We start from the raw sequence: 23,198 nt of genomic DNA, 5'->3' as shown, positions 1-23,198 counted from the left end.
TATTATAGCAAAAAGTAAAAAATAATGTTTTTTTAAAAAAAAAATTAAATTGTCGCTCTTTTTGTTCATAGCGCAAAAATAAAAACCGCAGAGGTGATCAAATACCACCAAAAGAAATCTCTATTTGTGGGGGAAAAAAGGACGTCAAGTTTATTTGTGTACAACGTAGCACGACCGCGCAATTGTCAGTTATAGTGACGCAGGGCCTGGTCATTAAGGGGGAAAATTTTCCGGTCCTTAAGTGGTTAAACTGAAATGTAGGTCTATAGTAAAATCCAATGATATGATCAGAGTCTGGTATCCTGGGGGGAAGGTTTACCGAGATCGGAGTCCACCCCCCCCCATTGTTGATCGGTTTAGCAAACACAACTGTGATTACATTTCCAACTCCCCACCCCTTGGCCTTCCAAACGTTTGCTCTGAGTTTGGCAATCCTCTTCTCGGATTCTCTGGGACAATATTGAAGTTGCTGTCAATGATTTACCCCCCCCCCCCCCCCCCGACCCGGCCCGGCTCCGGGGGGTTCTTCATGTAACTCCAGACTTCCATTTCAAAAGCAAATGGTGTTAAAGTGCTGAAATATCCCACCCCAGGATCTATGAAGATGAGAATTGTTGAGTATGCGGTTCTTCTGGCGCTGTGCTCGGTGTCGGCGTGCGTCTGCGCCGCGGGAAGGGAAGGGAAATCGGCATCTCTGCTCAGGTAGGTCTTTTCACCTGCAGAATTGTTTCCATTATTATGTGATTTCATTGTCTGATGGCTGCATTGCTGAGATATCTTCTAGAGATCTGCACCCTCTACAGCCCTGGGGCCCCAAACTGTGGCCCTCGGACCCTTTGGTATATGATGTGCGGTCTCGGACCTCAGCAGTCTGTAATGGGAATATTGATTAGGGGAACAGCATTGATCTCTACTAGTCTCATGTGACATCTTCCCACCTTTGTATTCTCTTCTGCAGCATCTCCCCACCAACAATGTATCCTGTCCTCACTCTCTGACCCTCATCTCCTCTATTAGGTCCTCACTCTCTGACCCTCATCTCCTCTATTAGGTCCTCACTCTCTGACCCCCATCTCCTCTATTAGGTCCTCACTCTCTGACCCCCATCTCCTCTATTAGGTCCTCACTCTCTGACCCTCATCTCCTCTATTAGGTCCTCACTCTCTGACCCTCATCTCCTCTATTAGGTCCTCACTCTCCGACCCTCATCTCCTCTATTAGGTCCTCACTCTCCGACCCTCATCTCCTCTATTAGGTCCTCACTCTCCGACCCTCATCTCCTCTATTAGGTCCTCACTCTCCGACCCTCATCTCCTCTATTAGGTCTTCACTCTCCGACCCTCATCTCCTCTATTAGGTCCTCACTCTCCGACCCTCATCTCCTCTATTAGGTCCTCACTCTCCGACCCTCATCTCCTCTATTAGGTCCTCACTCTCTGACCCTCATCTCCTCTATTAGGTCCTCACTCTCTGACCCCCATCTCCTCTATTAGGTCCTCACTCTCTGACCCTCATCTCCTCTATTAGGTCCTCACTCTCTGACCCTCATCTCCTCTATTAGGTCCTCACTCTCTGACCCTCATCTCCTCTATTAGGTCCTCACTCTCCGACCCTCATCTCCTCTATTAGGTCCTCACTCTCCGACCCTCATCTCCTCTATTAGGTCCTCACTCTCCGACCCTCATCTCCTCTATTAGGTCCTCACTCTCCGACCCTCATCTCCTCTATTAGGTCTTCACTCTCCGACCCTCATCTCCTCTATTAGGTCCTCACTCTCCGACCCTCATCTCCTCTATTAGGTCCTCACTCTCCGACCCTCATCTCCTCTATCAGGTCCTCACTCTCTGACCCTCATCTCCTCTATTAGGTCTTCACTCTCTGACCCTCATCTCCTCTATTAGGTCCTCACTCTCTGACCCTCATCTCCTCTATTAGGTCCTCACTCTCTGACCCCCATCTCCTCTATTAGGTCCTCACTCTCTGACCCTCATCTCCTCTATTAGGTCCTCACTCTCTGACCCTCATCTCCTCTATTAGGTCCTCACTCTCCGACCCTCATCTCCTCTATTAGGTCCTCACTCTCCGACCCTCATCTCCTCTATTAGGTCCTCACTCTCCGACCCTCATCTCCTCTATTAGGTCCTCACTCTCCGACCCTCATCTCCTCTATTAGGTCTTCACTCTCCGACCCTCATCTCCTCTATTAGGTCCTCACTCTCCGACCCTCATCTCCTCTATTAGGTCTTCACTCTCCGACCCTCATCTCCTCTATTAGGTCTTCATTCTCTGACCCTCATCTCCTCTATTAGGTCCTCACTCTCTGACCCTCATCTCCTCTATTAGGTCTTCACTCTCTGACCCTCATCTACTCTATTAGGCCCTCCCTCTCTGACCCTCATCTCCTCTATTAGGTCCTGACTCTCTGACCCTCATCTCCTCTATTAGGTCCTCACTCTCTGACCCTCATCTCCTCTATTAGGTCCTCACTCTCTGACCCTCATCTCCTCTATTAGGTCCTCACTCTCTGACCCTCATCTCGTCTATTAGGTCCTCACTCTCTGACCCTCATCTCCTCACTATCTGACCCTCATCTCCTCTATTAGGTCCTCACTTTCTGACCCTCATCTCCTCACTATCTGACCCTCAACTCCTCTATTAGGTCCTCACTCTCTGACCCTCATCTCCTCTATTAGGTCCTCACTCTCTGACCCTCATCTCCTCTATTAGGTCCTCACTCTCTGACCCTCATCTCCTCACTATCTGACCCTCATCTCCTCTATTAGGTCCTCACTCTCTGACCCTCATCTCCTCACTATCTGACCCTCATCTCCTCTATTAGGTCCTCACTCTCTGACCCTCATCTCCTCTATTAGGTCTTCACTCTCTGACCCTCATCTCCTCTATTGGGTCCTCACTCTCTGACCCTCATCTCCTCTATTAGGTCCTCACTCTCTGACCCTCATCTCCTCTATTAGGTCCTCACTCTCTGACCCTCATCTCCTCTATTAGGTCCTCACTCTCTAACCCTCATCTCCTCTATTAGATCCTCACTCTCTGACCCTCATCTCCTCTATTGGGTCTTCACTCTCTGACCCTCATCTCCTCTATTGGGTCTTCACTCTCTGACCCTCATCTCCTCTATTGGGTCCTCACTCTCTGACCCTCATCTCCTCTATTGGGTCCTCACTCTCTGACCCTCATCTCCTCTATTGGGTCCTCACTCTCTGACCCTCATCTCCTCTATTGGGTCCTCACTCTCTGACCCTCATCTTTTCTATTAGATCCTCACTCTCTGACCCTCATCTCCTCTATTAGGTCTTCACTCTCTGACCCTCATCTCCTCTATTAGGTCTTCACTCTCTGACCCTCATCTCCTCTATTGGGTCCTCACTCTCTGACCCTCATCTCCTCTATTAGGTCCTCACTCTCTGACCCTCATCTCCTCTATTAGGTCCTCACTCTCTGACCCTCATCTCCTCTATTGGGTCTTCACTCTCTGACCCTCATCTCCTCTATTGGGTCTTCACCCTCTGACCCTCATCTCCTCTGTTGGGTCCTCACTCTCTGACCCTCATCTCCTCTGTTGGGTCCTCACTCTCTGACCCTCATCTCCTCTGTTGGGTCCTCACTCTCTGACCCTCATTTCCTCTATTAGGTCCTCACTCTCTGACCCTCATCTCCTCTATTAGGTCTTCACTCTCTGACCCTCATCTCCTCTATTAGGTCTTCACTCTCTGACCCTCATCTCCTCTATTAGGTCCTCACTCTCTGACCCTCATCTCCTCTATTAGGTCTTCACTCTCTGACCCTCATCTCCTCTATTAGGTCTTCACTCTCCGACCCTCATCTCCTCTATTAGGTCCTAACTCTCTGACCCTCATCTCCTCTATTAGGTCCTCACTCTCTGACCCTCATCTCCTCACTATCTGACCCTCATCTCCTCTATTAGGTCCTCACTCTCTGACCCTCATCTCCTCTATTAGGTCCTCGCTCTCTGACCCTCATCTCCTCTATTAGGTTCTCACTCTCTGACCCTCATCTCCTCTATTAGGTCTCCACTCTCTGACCCTCATCTCCTCTATAAGGTCCTCACTCTCTGACCCTCCTCTCCTCTATTAGGTCCTCACTGTCTGACCTTCATCTCCTCTATTAGGTCTTCACTCTCTGACCCTCATCTCCTCTATTAGGTCTTCACTCTCTGACCCTCATCTCCTCTATTAGGTCCTCACTCTCTGACCCTCATCTCCTCTATTAGGTCCTCACTCTCTGACCCTCCTCTCCTCTATTAGGTCCTCACTCTCTGACCCTCATCTCCTCTATTAGGTCTTCGCTTTCTGACCCTCATCTCCTCTATTAGGTCTGCAGTCTCTGACCCTCTTCTCCTCTATTTTAGGTCCTAACTCTCTGACCCTCATCTCTATTAGGTCTTCACTCTCGGACCCTCCTCTCCTCTATTAGGTTCTCACTCTCTGACCCTCATCTCCTCTATTAAGTCTTCACTCTCTGACCCTCATCTCCCCTATTAGATCTTCACTCTCTGACCTTCATCTCCTCTATTAGGTCTTCACTCTCTGACCCTCATCTCCTCTATTAGGTCTTCACTCTCTGACCCTCATCTCCTCTATTAGGTCTTCACTCTCTGACCCTCATCTCCTCTATTAGGTCCTCACTCTCTGACCCTCATCTCCTCTATTAGGTCCTCACTCTCTGACCCTCCTCTCCTCTATTAGGTCCTCACTCTCTGACCCTCATCTCCTCTATTAGGTCTTCGCTTTCTGACCCTCATCTCCTCTATTAGGTCTGCAGTCTCTGACCCTCTTCTCCTCTATTTTAGGTCCTAACTCTCTGACCCTCATCTCTATTAGGTCTTTACTCTCGGACCCTCCTCTCCTCTATTAGGTTCTCACTCTCTGACCCTCATCTCCTCTATTAAGTCTTCACTCTCTGACCCTCATCTCCTCTATTAGATCTTCACTCTCTGACCTTCATCTCCTCTATTAGGTCTTCACTCTCTGACCCTCATCTCCTCTATTAGGTCTTCACTCTCTGACCCTCATCTCCTCTATTAGGTCTTCACTCTCTGACCCTCATCTCCTCTATTAGGTCTTCACTCTCTGACCCTCATCTCCTCTATTAGATCTTCACTCTCTGACCTTCATTTCCTCTATTAGGTCTTCACTCTCTGACCCTCATCTCCTCTATTAGGTCTTCACTCTCTGACCCTCATCTCCTTTATTAGGTCTTCACTCTCTGACCCTCATCTCCTCTATTAGGTCTTCACTCTCTGACCCTCATCTCCTCTATTAGGTCTTCACTCTCTGACCCTCATCTCCTCTATTAGATCTTCACTCTCTGACCTTCATTTCCTCTATTAGGTCTTCACTCTCTGACCCTCATCTCCTCTATTAGGTCTGCGGACTCTGACTGTCCTCTCCATATTTACACTCACTGGCCACTTTATTGGGTCCCCCTTGCTAGTCCCGGGTTGGACCCCCTTTTGCTTTCATTCTTGGTGGCGTAGATACAACAAGGTGTTGGAAACGTTCCTCAGAGATTTTGCTCCATAGTGACTGATAACATCACACAGTTGCTGCAGATTTGCCGGCTGCACATCCATATTACCAATCTCCTTTTTCACCACATCCCAAAGGTGCTGGGGTGAGATCTGGTGAGTGTGGAGGCCATTGGAGGACAGTGACATCATTGTCATGTTTTTCCGGAAACCAGTGGTGGTCGTCTTCACCATGTCTAGATGCCTAAATGAGTTGGTTGCCATGTGATTGGCTGATTGGAATCTATAGACAAACTGACACTATTAGACCGGCTAACATACATTTACATTGCCGGTGTAAAGTGGTATTCCAGGATGATGCCTGCAGCCACAGGCATTATTCTGATATTGTTTTTTTCAACCGGCGATGCTGTTTTATGTAAAACTAATCGGAGTGGAAAATTAGCTGCTGGATTGCTTTTACAAGCAGTGGAAAGCCCCTACACCCCCTCCTGCTGCCCTCTGTTGACTATTTGGGCTCTCCCATCCCACCGTGGAATCTAGGACTGAATTGGGTGGTTGCTTGTTTATAAACATTGATCATGCAGGAGATAGAGAGCTACAAAGTAACATTGTTTATAAACATTGTTCAGATTGAAGATAGACGTACAAAGTAACAATGTTTATAAACATTGATCGGGCAGGAGATAATGAGATACAAAGTAACATTGTTTATAAACATTGATCGGGCAGGAGATAGAGAGATACAACGTAACATTGTTTATAAACATTGATCAGACAGGAGATAAAGAGATACAAAATACCATTGTTTGTAAACATTGATCAGTCAGGGGACAGAGAGATACAAAGTAACATTGTTTATAAACATTGATCAGACAGGAGAAAGAGAGATACAACGTAACATTGTTTGTAAACATTGATCAGAGAGGAGATAGAGAGATACAGAATAACATTGCTAATAAACATTTATCAGCTGGGGAAATAGAGAGATACAAAGTAACATTGTTTATAAACATTAATCATACATAAAATAGAGAGATAAAAAGAAACACTGTTTATAAACATTGATCAGCCAGGGGATAGGGGAAGAGATTGCTTAGAGAGAGATACAAATGTATTGTATTTAAAAGCAATCCTAGTGGTTAATTAGCTGCTGGATTGCTTTTACAAGTGATGGAAGGGTGTCCTCTACCCTCCTGCCGCCATCTGGTGTCTCTCTGGGCTCTCCCGTCCCACCGGGGACTATATCTTCCCTGATCATCTCTCTGGTATGAGAAACTGGAAACGACGAGTATTTCCTCACTTCCGGTTCCCCCCTTATGTAGACAGGTCCTCTTTAACTTGTAAAAACCCAACTGATCTTGCTGTGATCAGATGCTTTTAAGTGCAGATCTCTCTATAAAGACATTCCTTGTGATAGCAATAAAAGTGATAAAAAAAAAAAAAAAACGAAAAACACAGTGTAAAAAAAAAAAAAAACTAACACTTATGCCGCGTACACACGGGCGGACTGTATGGCGTACTTAGTCCGTTGAAACACATTTCAGTGGACAGTCCGCTCGTGTGTGGGCTTCAGCGGACTTTTTCAGCTTGCAGTCCGGAGTACTTAGAATTTCGGATTTTCCAAAAATCTGTCCGTCGTACTTTGGTTTCAGCGGACAATCCGCTCGTCAGTAGGCTAGTCCGACGGACTAAGAATGGCGCATGCCCAGAAAGGATTTACACGGCGGAAGGTTGCATTGCTGTATCTTGGACTTCCTATTTCTAGTCCCGTCGTACGTGCTGTACACGTCATCGCGCAAGCTTTCGACGGACTGTTTGTGTATCCGTGTGTGGTCAAGTCCGTTCAGTGGAAAGTATGACGGACTGTCCGTCGGATTGTATGACGGACTAAGTACGCCATACAATCCGCTCGTGTGTACGCGGCATAATGCATTTTTTGATGCATTTTGCATTTTGTAGAAATGCATTTTGTGCCTCTGCGTTTTTGGAAAGGGTCGGGGACTTTTTTCCCCGCAAAAATGCAGAACTTTGCATGGAACAGAATTCAATGGACCCGCATCCAAGTACCACGTTTCTATCGTGATTTTGCCATGATTTGCGTTTTTTTTTTTTTTTTTTTTTACACTGTATATAGCTGGTTGCTAATGAGAGGGCCAGGAAGCCGGCCACCACGTCCTTAACAATCGATGAGTCATCAGCTGTATGCTGGCTTCCAGCTCAATGTAAAAAAAAAAAAAATGCCAGCTAAAAAAAAAAATTGTGAAAAAAAATAGCATGGGGTCACCCCCCAGGTCCTTGGGTCTAGTATGGATTCGGAGGGGACCCTCACACTAATTTTTTTTTTTTAAATGGCATGGGGGTTCCCCCAAAATCATGCAGCCCGGCAGGTCAGGAAAGAGAGGGGATGAGCGAGTGCAACCTCTCCTGAACCATACCAGGCCACATGCCCTCAACATGGGAGGGGGGTGGGTACTTTGGGGCAAGGGGGGCTCTGTGCCACCTACACCAAAGCACCTTGCCCCCATGTTGATGGGGACAAGGGCCTCTTCCCGACAACCCTTGCCTGGTGGTTGTCGGGGTCTGCGGGCGGGGGGGATTATCGGAATCTGGAAGCCCCCTTTAACAAGGGGGACCCCGGATCCCAGCCCCCCCTATGTTAATGATTATGGGGTACATTGTACCCCTACCCATTCACCAAAAAATGTAGTGTAGTGTTAAAAAAGTCAGTAGACAGTTTTTGACAAGTCTTTTATTAAAAATCTTTTTCTTCTTCTCCGCTTCTTCCTCCATCTTCTTCTGCATCTCCATCCTCCTGTCTTCTCCTTCTCCCCCTGCTTCTTCTGTCTTCTTTGTCCAGTGTTCTTCTTCCTCTGTCGCCGCTCCAGCCGACAACCCTCCTCCGATGCTGCGTCCCGCTGATCTGTCCGCGCCGATGTCCTGCATTTCTTAAATAACGATAGGGGCGTGCCAATCAGATTGCGTCATCTGGAGGCCACGCCCCCTTGTGACATCACCTCCATCGGGCATGATGGGTCCGTGATGTCACAGGGGGGGTGTGGCCGCTGGATGACGTAATCCGATTGCCACGCCCCCACCGTTATTTAAGAAATTCAGGACATCGGCGCCGACAGATCAGCGGGAGGCAGCATCGGAGGAGGGTCGTCAACTGGAGCGGCGACAGAGGGGGAAGCAGGGGGAAAATTAGAAAACCGGAGGATGAAGATGCAGGAGAAGATGGAGGAAGAAGCGGAGGAAGAAGCGGAGAAGAAGATTTTTAATAAAAGACTTGTCTAAAACTTGTCAAAAACTGGCTACTGACCTAACACTACACTACTTTTTTTTTTGGTGAATGGGTAGGGGTACAATGTACCCCATGCTCATTCACATGGGGGGGGCGGGATCTGGTGGCCCCCTTGTTAAATGGAGCTTCCATATTCCTATAAGCCCCCCCACCCGCAGACCCCGACAACCACTGGGCAAGGGTTGTCGGTAAGAGGCCTTGGGGGCAAGGTGCTTTGGGGTGGGGGCACAGAGCCCCCCTGCCCCAAAGCACCAATCCCCCCATGTTGAGGGCATGCGACCTGGTATGGTTCGGGGGGGGGGGGGTCCGCTCGCTCGTCCCCTCTCTTTCCTGACCGGCCGGGACGCATGCTCGTATAAGGGTCTGGTATGGATCTTGGGAGGACACCCGCGCCATTTTTCTTAACATTTTGGCATGGGATCCCCTCTGAATCCATAAAAGACCCAAGGACCTGGTATGGACCCGGGGGGGGGGGGGGGGGACGACCCACGTTGTTGTTTTTTTTTTTTAGCTGCCAATCCTTTTTTTTGAGGGGGAAGCCCGCTGACAACTAATGACTCATCGGTTGTTAAAGCGGGGTTCAACCCTAAAGTGGAACCTCCGCTGATCAGAACCCTCCCCCCCTCCGGTGTCACAATTGGCACCTTACAGGGGGGAGGGGGGTGGAGATACCTGTCAAAGACAGGTATTTACACCCACTTCCAGGCATAGACTCCCGTGGGAGTCTACACCATTTCCTGTCCTGCCGCGCTGTCTGCTGGGACACACACGGGTCTCAGAGACAGCGCGGACAATTCCTATTGCGCTGCGTGACTCGCGCATGCGCAGTAGGGAACCGGGAAGTGAAGCCGATTCGCTTCACTTCCTGATTCCCTCACCTAGAATGGTGGCGGCAGCAGCCGAGAGCCGAGCGATCGATCGGCCTCGGCTGCCGGCATCGCTGGACCCCGGGACAGGTGAGTGTCCATTTATTAAAAGTCAGCAGCTGTAGTATTTGTAGCTGCTGGCTTTTAATATTTTTTTCCGCAGTGCAGTCCCGCTTTAAGGATGCGGCGACCGGCTTCCCGGCCCCCTCCTTAGCAACCAACTATATCCAGTGTAAAAAAAAAAAAAAAACACAAAACGCAAATTGTGGTAAAATCGTGGTAAAAACGCATGTCCAAAAACGTGGCAAGCGCCGCAAAGAGCACTGCAGAAACGCTCAAAAAGCAACATGCATAGATGTGAATTGAGCCTAAATCTAAACTGGTAACCTGCAAAGGGCGCCACCCTTTAGAGAATTTTAGGCACCATAATTGGTCGCTGTTCCCAGGGTGTGCGTAATTTAATGTGTGTTAGTGTTAGGTATCTATTTATTTGCTGTAACATCATCTTTTACGTTCAACAAAAAAATCAGCCATTATATTGTGTTTGTGTTCACAAAATTTCATTTTTTCCTGAAAATTTGCATTTGATAAACCGCTGCCCAAATATCGTGTGTCATAAGAAACTAAACCATTTTATTTTCAATGGCCTCTGCTCAACAAATATACCATGATTTGGAGTTCTAAGTGATTTTATAGAAAAAAATAAAAATAAAAAAGTCAGAATTGGCCCCCGGACAGGAAGTAGTTATTTGTGCTCCTGCGTTGTCACCCTGTGACATGTGGTCCTGATATAAAACTACAAACAGTCTTGCCGACACACGTGATGTGGGCGGGGTCCATCGTTGTCACTGTCAGGAAGTTGGTACCGAGTAATGATGGGCAGCTGATGATGGAGGGAGCCCCTATAGACAGGAAGTGGCTAAAAGAGGCTGAAGGAGATCAGCAGCACAGAGATGAGAAAAAAGGATGAAGAAATGTAAAAAGAGTATTTTACAAAATGACAATTGTTCATAACACACGAGACAGGGAGCAAACATTTGCTTTACATCTTCATACTGTATATGGCGGCTCTTGGACTCCTCGGGGACAGCGATGAGTTCTAAACATTTGTTGTTATTAGTCTGTTTACCTTTCAGAACCGATAGAGCATTGCTGGATTATCCCATGAACAGATGTACCGCGCGCTTTATAGGAGCAAACAACAAAAATTGTATAGAAACATTTTAACGGCTGACTTGTTCTATATGCTCGAATATCATTCGCTTCTGACGGTTCCTCTTGATGAACGGCGATCTGTTTATTGTAAAATGACTGAATACAAATTGCCATCTGATAAAGTTCTGGGGCCCAACCTGTGGCCCTTATTGTGTGGCCCTTGGACCCCATTAGTCAATTGTTAAGCCGCGTACACAAGGGCGGACTGTCTGGCCAACTTAGTCCGTCAGACAATCCGACGGACAGTCCGTCCTACTTTTGAATGAACGGACTTGACCACACACGGATACACAAACAGTCCGTCGAAAGCTTGCGCGATGACGTGTACAGCACGTACGACGGGACTAGAAATAGGAAGTCCAAGGCACAGCAAAGCACCCTTCCGCCGTGTAAATCCTTTCTGGGCATGCGCCATTCTTAGTCCGTCCAACTAGCCTACTCACGAGCAGACTGTCCGCTGAAACCAAAGTCTGACGGACAGTATTACGGAAATTCCGAAAGACTAAGTCCGCCAGACTGCACGCTGAAAAAGTCAGCTGAAGCCCACACACGAGCGGACTGTCCGCTGAAATGTGTTTCGGCGGACTAAGGCCGCGTACACACGGGCGGACTGTCTGACGGACTTGGTCCGCTGAAACGTGTTTCAGCAGACAATCCGCTCGTGTGTGGGCTTCAGCGGACTTTTTCAGCGGACAGTCTGGCGGACTAAGTCTTTCGGAATTTCCGTAATATTGTCCGTCCAAACTTGGTTTCAGCGGACAGTCCGCTCGTGAGTAGGCTAGTTGGACGGACTAAGTATGGCGCATGCTCAGAAAGGATTTACACGGCCGAAGGTTGCATTGCAGTGTATTGGACGTCGTATTTCTAGTCCCATCGTACGTGCTGTACACGTCATCGCGCAAGCTTTCGGCGGACTGTCTGTTCATCGTGTGTGGTCAAGTCCGTTCATTCGCAAAGTAGGACGGACTGTCTGTCGGATTGTCTGACGGACTTAGTTGGGCAGACAGTCCGCCCGTATGTACGCGGCCTAAGTTGGCCAGACAGTCCGCCCGTGTGTACGCGGCTTTAGTGTTTTCCCTGCCTAGGTACTCAGGGCCAGAGCAGAAAAATGTCCATTGGAAGTTATACTGTTTGGTTTATTTCTTTCACACTTATGATTCTTTATATGCTGTATTATGTTTTCTATGACATTTTTTTAGTGAATCGTACTGACAAGAATATAAAATGTCTCTTCAAACTTATCTTCAGTCTGTTACCAACTCCTGTACTATTTCTGCAGTCTCTGACCATCTCTGTAGTATATCTGTAGTCGTTGACCATCTCTGTAGTATGTCTGCAGCCTCTGACCATCTCCTGTATCATGTCTATAGTCTCTGACCATCTCCTGTATCATGTCTGCAGTCCCTGACCATCTCCTCTATCATGTCTGTAGTCTGTGACCATCTCCTGCATCATGTATGTAGCCTCTGATCATCACCTGTATCATGTCTGCAGTCTCTGACCATCTCCTGTATCATGTCTGCAGTCTCTGACCATCACCGGTATCGTGTCTGCAGTCTCTGACCACCTCTTGTATCATGTCTGCAGTCTTTGACCATCTCCTGTATCATGTCTGCAGTCTTTGACCATCTCCTGTATCATGTCTGCAGTCTTTGACAATTTCCTGTATCATGTCTGCAGTCTCTGACCATCTCCTGTATCATGTCTGCAGTCTTTGACAATCTCCTGTATCATGTCTGCAGTCTTTGACAATCTCCCTTATCATACCTGCAGTCTCTGACCATCTCCTGTAGTATGTCTGTAGTCTCTGACCATCTCTTGTATCATGTCTGCAGTTTCTGAACATCTCCTGTATCATATCTGTAGTCTCTGACCATCTCCTTTATCGTGTCTGCAGTCTCTGACCATCTCCTTTATCATGTCTGCAGTCTCTGACCATCTCTTGTATCATGTCTGTAGTCTCTGACCATCTCCTGTAGTATGTCTGCAGTCTCTGACCATCTCCTGTATCATGTCTGCAGTCTCTGGCCATCTCCTGTATCATGTCTGCAGTCTCTGACCATCTCCTGTATCATGTCTGCAGGCTCTGACCATCTCCTGTATCATGTCTGCAGTCTCTGACCATCTCCTGTATCATGTCTGCAGTCTCTGACCATCTCCTGTATCATGTCTGCATGCTCTGAGCATCTCCTGTATCATGTCTGCAGGCTCTGAGCATCTCCTGTATCATGTCTGCAGTCTCTGGCCATCTCCTGTATCATGTCTGCAGGCTCTGACCATCTCCTGTAGTATGTCTGCAGGCTCTGACGATCTCCTGTATCATTTCTGCCATCTCTGACCATCTCTCGTATCATGTCTGCAGTCTCTAACCATTTCCTGTAGTATGTCTGCTGTCTCTATCTTCGGTATCGTGTCTGCTTGGGGATGGAGTAGCCCTGAGAACCTGGGAAGGCAGTAATTCTGAAACCCTGAGAAGTCATACTCAATAAGATGCTAACTAAACCTGAATAAAAATTGTTCCTGGATCAGATTGCTGTATTCTTCTTCTTTATGTTTTATCCACCAGATCATCCAGAAGCGCAGACACTCCCACACCCGTAGACTGCCGGCTCGGTCCGTGGTCTGACTGGACTCAGTGCTTTCCATGCCAGGGTAGCAAAGTAAGACTTGTTTTATTATCCGAGGATTCATTTTTTTTAATACACTATTCTGGACAGATGATTGAACTTCCCTTGTTGGTGGTCCCATTGCAGACAGGGGTTGTAACCCTTCCACAGCCCATCCAAACCTGGACTTTTTGATTGTCTTCATTCTAGGTGCTCTTTTAGGCTCTGTTCACACTGCCCCATAGAACAGCAAAGCTACACTACATGATCGTGTCCTGGCCATTTTGTAGATAGGCAATTCCTATCCTCATATTGATTAGTGGTTCCAAATAACTATTGCAGTAGGGAACAGACACAAAAGATATGCTCAGCATCTTTCCATATAACTTTTTTGCTTTATCATGACACAATTGAAGGTTTTTATACACATGATTACGTAGGTAACACATTAATATTACAACTGTACTTGTATGGTAACAAGGGACGTAACATAGGCTGGCTAATTCTAATCAGGACTCAAAAGAATGCAAATATGTAATGAAAACATTATTAGTACCGTGTGCACAGTAAGGGCAGTGTGCAATACATACAAAATAGAATACAATTATATACAGAACTTACAAATTTCCTTTACAATCACACTGAGAATCAGATCAACATCGATTGCAGCAGTGCGAACTGACCCTTACTCAACGTCTTCATTCCAAGCAAATCTAGCAAGCTTGTAGGCAGAGGGTCCAAGCTGCCTTGTGCATGGTCAAAGTGAGCAACCTGGTCACCCGACAAGCTGTACTGATCTCCAGGGTAAGGCCTGGTTCACACCTATGCATTTTTTAGTGCATTTTCAATTTTGCAGAAACACACTACAGTCCATTTAACATGCTTTCCTATGAGTGTAGTTCCCACCGGAGTATTTTATGGAAAGAGCCAGGGACTTTTTTTCAGATTTTTTGTTCCATAGACTTCAATGGATGAAAAGCCATGTATTGAAAAACGCAACATGCACCTGCAATATGCAAAGTACAACCTGCATAGGTGTAAATCAGGCCTAAACGTGTTTCTCAGCCCAATTTGCACACGTCAATGTGAGGATGGGGGCCAGAGACCGGACCCCTCCACCTTCCTGGCTGTGCCTGTTCAACCCGCTCATTCCCAGGGGCATCCACATGTTGGCCCATTAACTAGGGTTGCCATCTGTCCGATGTTGACCCAGGCAGTCCTGGTTTTGAATGCTGTGTCCGGGAGACCCGGACACCAGTGCCTTCAGGGGTACCACGCTGACAGGGGTACCACGAGGCCTATATAAGCAGGTATAAGGATACAGAGAGCCACGGGAAAACTCTAGTGAACTGTCAGATAGCTGCTTTTGCTCTGCTGCTTTTCCTGAGTAAAGGGATACAAGATGTGTGGAACTTTTTGGCAGTCTAACCACGTACATAACACCGAAAACCAAGCATCACCTTCAGGCTTTCTAATTGCGTACATCTCACTCCTCACTGCCTAGCTATCACAGTTTTGGAGGCCGTGAATTGGCCAGATGGCACAAAACTCCCCCAAATGACCCCATTTTGGAAAGTAGACACCCCAAGCTATCTGCTGAGAGGTATGGTGAGTATTTTGCAGATTTCGCTTTTTTGTCACAAAGTTTGGAAAAAAGGAAAAAAATATGTTTTTCTTTTCTTTCTTCATTTTCCAAAACAAATGAGATCTGCAAAATACTAACCATGCCTCTCAGTAAATACCTTGGGGTGTCTATTTTCCAAAATTGGGTTATTTGGGGGGGGGGGGGGGGGGGGGTTGTGCTATCTGGACATTTCACGGCCTCCAAAACTGTGATAGGCAGTGAGGAGTGAAATCCCAATTTTGCACACTTATGCCACGTACACACGACCAGACTTGGTCCAGCGGACAATCCAACAGACTTTTCAGCTGAGGTCCGCTGGACTTTCAAACGAACGGACTTGGCCACACACGATCACTCCAAAAGTCAGACTGATTTGAACGTGATGACGTAGAACAGGGATATGCAATTAGCGGACCTCCAGCTGTTGCAGAACTACAAGTCCCATGAGGCATAGCAAGACTCTGACAGCCACAAACATGACACCCAGAGGCAGAGCATGATGGGACTTGTAGTTTTGCAACAGCTGGAGGTCCGCTTATTGCATATCACTGATGTAGAATAAGGAAGTTCATAGCCAGTAGCCAATAGCTGCCCTAGCGTCGGTTTTAGTCCATCGGACTAGCACACAGACGACTGGATTTTTCGACCGGACTCTAGTCCATCGGAAAGATTTGAAGCCAGTTTTATTTCTAGGTCCGCCAGACTTTTGGGAAGAAAAAGTCAGCTGGAGCCCACACACGATCGAATTGTCCGACGGACTCTGGTCCGCTGGAAAGTGATCATGTGTATGCGTCATTAGAAATCCTGAAGGCGCTGCTTGGTTTTTCGGGGTCCTCTACAGGGCTTGGCTCCCAAAAAGTCTCACATATGAGGTATCTCCGTACTCAGCAGAACGTATTTTGGGGTGTAGTTCCACTATACCCAATGGCATGTTTGAGCAATAGATTGTTTAGTGACAACTTTGTGTGAACATTTTTTTTTTCCTCCGAAACTTGTGGCAAAATATAAAATATTCCATGGACTCTACACTTTCCAAAAAGGGGTAATGGGGTAATTTTGAATCTTAATGCACAAAAACACATTATATTGCCAAAATGCTTGATAAAATATAAAAGACAATCTTATGTTGAGTACATAGATACCAAACACGACATGCTTTAAAATTATGCACACCCGTGCAGCCGCGACAAACTATATACATATTTAAAAGCCTTTACAGTTTACCACTTTAGATTTACAGAGCCGTTCTACTGCAATATTTACTTCCCCCCGATCTCGACCTTGATTACTGCCCTCGATCTGACGTTCACAGTGATACCTCACATGCATGGTGCAATTACTGTTTACATACAACACAAGACCAATGCTTGCGTTCACCTTTGTGCATGTGGGAACAGGGGTGCTTTCATTTATTACATTTTTTTTTAATGAATTTCGCTTTTTATTTTATTTATACACTGTCCCTTTAATTTTTATTTTTTTTTATCATTTTTATTGTTATCACAGGAAATGTAAATATTCCCTATGATAGCAATATGTAGTGACAGGTACTCTTTTTTTGAAAAAATTGGGGTCTGTTAGATCTCTCCTCAGCCCTTAAACCATCTGACCACACCAAGATTGATGTGATAACATGCTTTCCCAATTTCCGAATGGCTCTATTTATATCCGGCGAAACTGAAGTCATGAAATGCTCATAGCTTCCGGTTTCTAAAGGCCATAGAGATGATTGGAGCCGTTCTAGTCTCCGATCAGCTCTATGGTCAGCTGGTGGAACTACCAGCTGCATTCTCGGGTTCCCAGGAGGACAGGAGAGCCCGAGAAAACCATGAAAAACGTTTCCTCCCACTGCTCCTAAAAGGCTAATTAGCCACTAGGATTGTTTTTACATGAAAGTCGACCGCCAGCTGAAAAAACGATACCAAGATGATACCTAAACCTGCAGGCATCATTCTGGTATAACCACTCAAAGTCCAGCAACAAAACAGTACGTCGCTGGTCCTTGTTGGGCATATATTGTAATGTTCTTTTCTTGATCATACATCACGGGACACAGGAGCTTCATTACATAGTGGGTTAAATAGGCACCTCTGGTGATTGGACACTGGTTGACCCTAATTAAAGAGAATTCCTCCCCTATATAACCCCTCCCATTTGGGAGGCACCTCAGTTTTTTCGCCAGTGTCTGGTCGATGGTCACGTAAAACTTAGCTCTATGCGGGTCCCGGCGAGGGCCGAAGGGCTACAACAAACCGGATCCATACCTCGGGCCGATATTTGACTCCCAAGATGGTATGGTACCCGGGCCTCGTCTGCCGAAGAAACGAGGTTCTGCCTGTAAGTCCTCTCCATTGGAAGACTGGGCTCTGGGACAACCAGACTTGGGGTACTGTTGACTCAGGGCGCCCGTAAGTTTCTGGCAGAGCTTTTTACATGGCCCAGGTAGGAGGATCTTTTCGTAAGAACCCCAGATACGCCTGAAGGTTGGCTAACAATACCCGCCGTGATGGGTGAAGGCTGGAATTGGTCTGAGATCAGCAATTCCTGCGGCGGGGAACAGGTAAGGGAAGTCATCCTATATATTTAAATATATGAATGGATTTCTTCATTATGAGTAGTTGTATGTCTTACCTGGTTTTCACCACTTGAGGGAGTAAGAGCAGCCTGATGCATACTTACATGCCTTTCAATACAAACACGCTCAGTGAAAGCCTGGTTCGTCCAGCTACTCACGTCTCCTTGCAGTTCCTGCCACAGTTAAAGTAAAAAAGGGGTCCCACGCAGATCAGGGGTCCCACGTTGCTCCCTTTGGGTACTCCTCCCCCCCCGGATCCCGCGGTCCTCGTGCACGTGCGTCGAGCGCGTTCCGGGCCTGATGGAGGAGGGGGGGTGTGGTTGCCAGCTGTGCACGATTAGTGTGCTCAATGCTGCAGTGCAGGCGCCAAACGGCCGTTTTTAAAAGCCCAGAGCGTCAGGGGACTGTAAGGTGAGACACAGGAGCTGTGGGCTGTAAGCATCCGTGGGATTGGATCCAGGCAAACCTTAAGACACCTACTCAGCATCAGGTTGTGCAGTTAAGCATATATTGATTTATTGTGAGACTTTAAGCACAGCAAGTGATTGCATTTGTACTAGTACCTCTGCTTTGTAGCTCAGTACTATGTCTCCTCGTAAGAGGGTTTCAGGGGCAGGTAATAAAAGCACTGGCAAATCACCGCCTAGGTCCAGGGGTTCCAAAAGTGCATGCAAGTTACCATCCCCCTCTGCAAGACTGGAGCCTGCATCTCAAGACGAGTCAGTGCCCCTTTCAGGCTTTGCAGCCTCTCCTAATGTCGCAGCCCCGGTCTATGTCACTGAGGACTCCCTTAGGGCTACATTGGAGGGTTTTGAAGGGAGGATAATGAAATTTTATTTCTGCTTCCCTAAAAGATAGCAGAAAAAGGGGTAGATCCCCTCCCTCTGCTGAAATCCCTCTCTCAGACAGTTGCTCTGAAAATGAGGAGAGATCCCTATCTTTGGATAGGGATCATGAGCAGTCGGATGAGTCAGAGGAAGAGGAGTTAGTCCCCTCCTCCCAGGCACTCAGAAAGCAGGTGCAGTATTATACTGAATTGGTGCGTACCACGTTCAGAATGCCAGCTACTGAAGTCGCTACATCCTCTGTCTCTTCCCTGGGAGTCAGGAAAGCCCCACAGACTGCTTGTTCCTTCCCAATTCATCCTTTAATGGGTGACTTGAAATATGAGGACTGGGGACATCCCGATAAACTGTTTACTCCTCCCAAGAGGTTTTCCATGCATTATCCTATGGAGGAAAGTTTCACCAAGAAATGGGGGGCCCCATCTGTCGATGCGGCTATCTCTTGTGTGAATAAAAACCTAACTTGTCCTTTGGATAATGCGCAGGTATTTAAGGATCCAGCTGACAAAAGACTGGAAACCTTGTTAAAAGCCTCCTTTTCCATGGCCGGCGCTGTGGTGCAACCTACAGTCGCAGCCGTGGGGTTGTGTCAGTTCCTTAAGGAACAGGCAGGGCCGGCGCTACCACTAGGCGGACTAGGCAACCGCCTGGGGCGCACTGCCGCCTAGGGCGCCCGGCCGCTGGTTATTTTATTCCTGGCTGGCTGCACTGTCCTTGCTGCAACTACTACTGTGCCAGTGCCAAGCAACAGCGCCATCCGCCCTCCCACCCCGCCCCGCCCCGCTCCGCTCTGGCTTTCCAGTACAGTAATCCTCTCTTCTGTTAAAGTATCACCTCGCCGATCCGCCCCTCCTCCTCCGATCCGCCCCCCCTCCTCCGATCCGCTCTCTGTCAGTCTGTTTCTGTCCGCTCTATGTCACATTAGCCATGATGATGATGACACGCAGCAGCTGATGAATCATAAGTTCATCGGACTAACAGAGAGTGGAGGAGGGGGGGGGGGGGGGGGGCGGACGGCTGCTGTGCCTGTGTGTTCTCATGAGTTATATGTCACAGATCATCAGACTGACAGAGAGTGGAGGAGAGGGGGGGGGGGGGGGGCAGACGACTGCTGTGCCTGTGTGTTCTCATGAGTATGTCACAGATCATCATCGGACTGACAGAGAGTGGAGGGGGGGGGCGGACGGCTGCTGTGCCTGTGTGTTATCATGAGTATGTCACAGATCATCGGACTGACAGAGAGTGGGGGGGGGGGTCGTCATGATGATAACACACAGGCACAGCAGCCGCCCCCCCTCCATTCTCTGTCAGTCCGACGGTCTGTGACATTACTCATGATGATAACACAGGCACAGCAGCAGCAGCCGTTCTCCCCCTCAGTCCTCTGTGACATGATAACAGGTGTCTTTTGATAGCACAGCACCCCTGGCCCCACCCCCACGCTCTCCTGGAATAGAGGATGGATGGAGGATGGATGCAGCATGCATCATCATGGGATACAGCAGGGCGACGTCGGCGGTGTGGCACTTGAAGGCCACTCTCTGAGCTTGGGGTCAGGTGCGCGCAGCCTGGGCTAGCTGGAACAGGAAGAGAAGAGGCACCACTCCACACGAGGCAGGTACACAGGCTGGCAAATACAGTTGGTGCCAGCAACAGGTTACTGGTGTGACCGTGAGGTAAGCAAAAAACTGTTGCTTTCTCTCTATTAGCGCCTGAAAAAATCGGCCCCTTTCACTCCAGTGTGAAAGCCTGAGGGTTTTCACACTGGAGCGGTGCACTAGCAGGACGGTGAAAAAAGTCCTGCTAGCCGCATATTTGGAGTGGTGAAACCGCTCCTACCTATTGAAATCAATGGGGGAGCACAGCTATACCGCCGGCAAAGCGCCACTGCAGCGGCGCTTTGTGGGCGGTTTTAACCCTTTTTCGGCCGTTAAACGCAGACCGCCGCTAAAACAATGGTAAATCACTGCTAAAAATAGCAGCGCTTTGCCGCCGACGCCCGCACCGCCCCAGAGTAAAAGGGGCCTTAATGAGAATAACATTATGTGAATGTGATGACCATGACATTTAATTTTAAAATGTGAGTGTATATATATCAATTATGTTGACTGATCTGCCAAATGTCCCCCCAAGTCTGCAATTTATGGGCACTGGTGAGGCGGAATTGTTGAGCGCTGGTGAAGCGGTATGCTGGGGGTGGAGTCAGGGGCGGGGCCAATGGGGGGCGGCAAAATGAGGTTTCGCCTAGGGTGCCAAAAATCCTTGCACCAGCCCTGGGAACAGGTTAAACAAATGTTTGAACTCCTCCCCAGTGAGGAAGTAGAGAAATATGCAGAGATGCCTCACATCTTGTGTTTCATAGTTGATGCGATTTTGGATTCTGTCCAACAAGCATCACGTTTATCCCTCATGTTGGTACACATGCGTAGGGCTCTATGGCTAAAAAATTGGGCTGCTGAAATGTCATGCAAGAAGCATTTGGCTGGGTTCCCATTTAAAGGGGAGCGTTTGTTTGGAGAAGAATTAGATAAATTCGTCCAAAATATTTCGGGAGGTAAATCTACACTCCTTCCAGTCAAAAAGAGTAAACGTCCTTCATTCAGGCATACTCTTTCTCCCGAAGCATCAAGCTCTAAACAGTGGCGACGGCCTTCCCAGCCCTCCGCTGCTGGAAAGCCTCAGGGCCGAGCCCAGGGACAGAAAAGGACTTGGGGGCGGAAGCCTGCCAAGCAGACCTCCAAGACCTCCTTGTGAAGGGGCGCCCCCGCTCGGCCGAGTGGGGGGAAGGCTCCTGCAGTTTGCAGGCGCCTGGCGGGAGGAGATTCAGGACAAATGGGTGATCTCTTCGGTATCTCTGGGCTACAGGCTAGAGTTTCAGAAGATTCCACCTTCTCGTTTTCTAAGGTCAAGGATCCCCAAGGATCCGATAAAGCAGAAACCGCTATTCCTGGCCTTAGATCAGTTACTATCCCAAGGTGTGATAGTAGAAGTGAGCCCGAAAGATCAGGGTTCAGGTTTTTATTCGAATCTCTTCACCGTTCCAAAACCAAACGGAAGTGTCAGACCTATCTTGGATCTGAGAAACTTAAACCAGTTTCTACACATCCAGACCTTCCGGATGCAGTCAATCCGCACTGTGGTCTCCTCCCTGCAAGGAGGAGAATTCATGGCATCAATAGATATCAAAGATGCATATCTCCATGTGCCAATATTTCCCGCACACCAGAAGTTTCTAAGGTTCGCGGTAGAGCAGCGCCATTTTCAATTTGTGGCCCTGCCGTTCGGCCTAGCTACGGCCCCCCGAGTCTTCACGAAGATTCTAGACCCTCTTAAGAGTTCAGGGCATAGCCGTCATGGCTTACCCAGACGACCTGCTTCTCGTAGAGAGAACTACAACGTGCCTAAGTCGCAGCGTCACCAGAACGCTAGAACATCTGGGCCGCCTAGGTTGGATTATAAACCTAGAAAAGTCGTCTTTGCAACCGACCACCAGGTTGGATTACCTGGGTCTGATTATAGACACCGCTCAGGGCAAGGTGTTCCTTCCAGGGCCAAAGGCCTTGGCCATTGGAGATCTGGTGCGCCTGATTTTGGGCAGCAGATCTTCCTCCATTCGCCTATGTATGAGACTGTTGGGAAAGATGGTCGCCTCATTCGAGGCCGTCCCATTCGCCCAGTTCCACTCAAGGCCCCTGCAAAGATGCATCCTTGCGATTTGGAACAGGAAGCCCCAATCCCTGGATCTTCCTATGCGTTTATCCCCCCGGGCACGCAAAAGTCTTGTCTGGTGGTTACAAACCAGAAATTTGCTAAAAGGCAAAACTTTTCTTCCCCTCTCATGGAAGATTGTCACAACGGATGCCAGCCTGACAGGCTGGAGAGCCGTATTGGAGGGAACATGCTCGCAGGGAAAATGGTCTGCGACCGAAAGTCTGCTGCCCATAAATATCTTGGAGATTCGGGCAGTTTACATGGTACTCTTAGAGTGGTCTCACAGACTGCGAGGTTTCCCAGTTCGGATTCAGTCCGACAATGCCACCGCAGTGGCTTATATCAATCACCAGGGCGGTACCAGAAGTCTGGTGGCCCAAAAGGAGGTGAATCGCATACTTGTCTGGGCAGAGGAGCATGTTCCGTGCCTCTCTGCAGTCTTCATCCCAGGAGTGGAGAATTGGCAGGCGGATTTTCTCAGCCGCCAGCAGTTGTGCCCAGGAGAATGGGCTCTGCACCCCGATGTGTTTCAAGACATATGTCACAAGTGGGGCACTCCAGACGTGGATCTGTTTGCGTCCAGATTCAACAGGAAACTGGACAACTTTGTGTCAAGGACAAGAGATGCACTTGCTCATGGGTCAGATGCTCTGACGGTTCCCTGGGATCAGTACAATCTGATCTATGCCTTCCCCCCGAGCCCGCTGCTATCGTGGTTCCTGGGAAGGGTCAAGAGGGAGTCGAAGTCGGTCCTTTTAGTGGCCTCGGCTTGGCTCAGGCGACCATGGTTTGCAGAAATCATGAAGTTGGCAGTGGGCAGGCCATGGACCCTCCCTCTCCGGCCAGATCTGCTCTCACAGGGTCCAATTTACCATCCTGCTTTACGCAGTCTGAATTTGACGGTCTGGCTGCTGAGACCCACATTTTGAGAGACCGTGGT

At 48.2% G+C, this 23,198-nt stretch overlaps 1 protein-coding gene across 1 annotated transcript in view; it reads left to right on the top strand.

The window, feature by feature from the left end:
* The first annotated feature begins 510 nt into the window (after positions 1-510).
* Positions 511-23,198, top strand: part of C8A (complement C8 alpha chain) — a 71,769-nt gene continuing 49,081 nt past the window's right edge. The window contains exons 1-2 of the mRNA XM_077450638.1: positions 511-702; positions 13,464-13,557. Coding sequence (XP_077306764.1) covers positions 599-702; positions 13,464-13,557 — 198 coding nt within the window. The 5' untranslated portion in view covers positions 511-598. The remainder of the gene's footprint in view (positions 703-13,463; positions 13,558-23,198) is intronic.

The sequence above is a fragment of the Lithobates pipiens genome, unplaced genomic scaffold (assembly GCF_037356315.1).
Source record: "Lithobates pipiens isolate NorthernLeopardFrog02 unplaced genomic scaffold, aLitPip1_a1.2 Scaffold_23, whole genome shotgun sequence".
Lineage (NCBI taxonomy): Eukaryota > Metazoa > Chordata > Amphibia > Anura > Ranidae > Lithobates > Lithobates pipiens.
The sequence above is the reverse complement of the archived record's forward strand: the minus strand, read 5'-3'. Positions and strand labels throughout refer to the sequence as shown.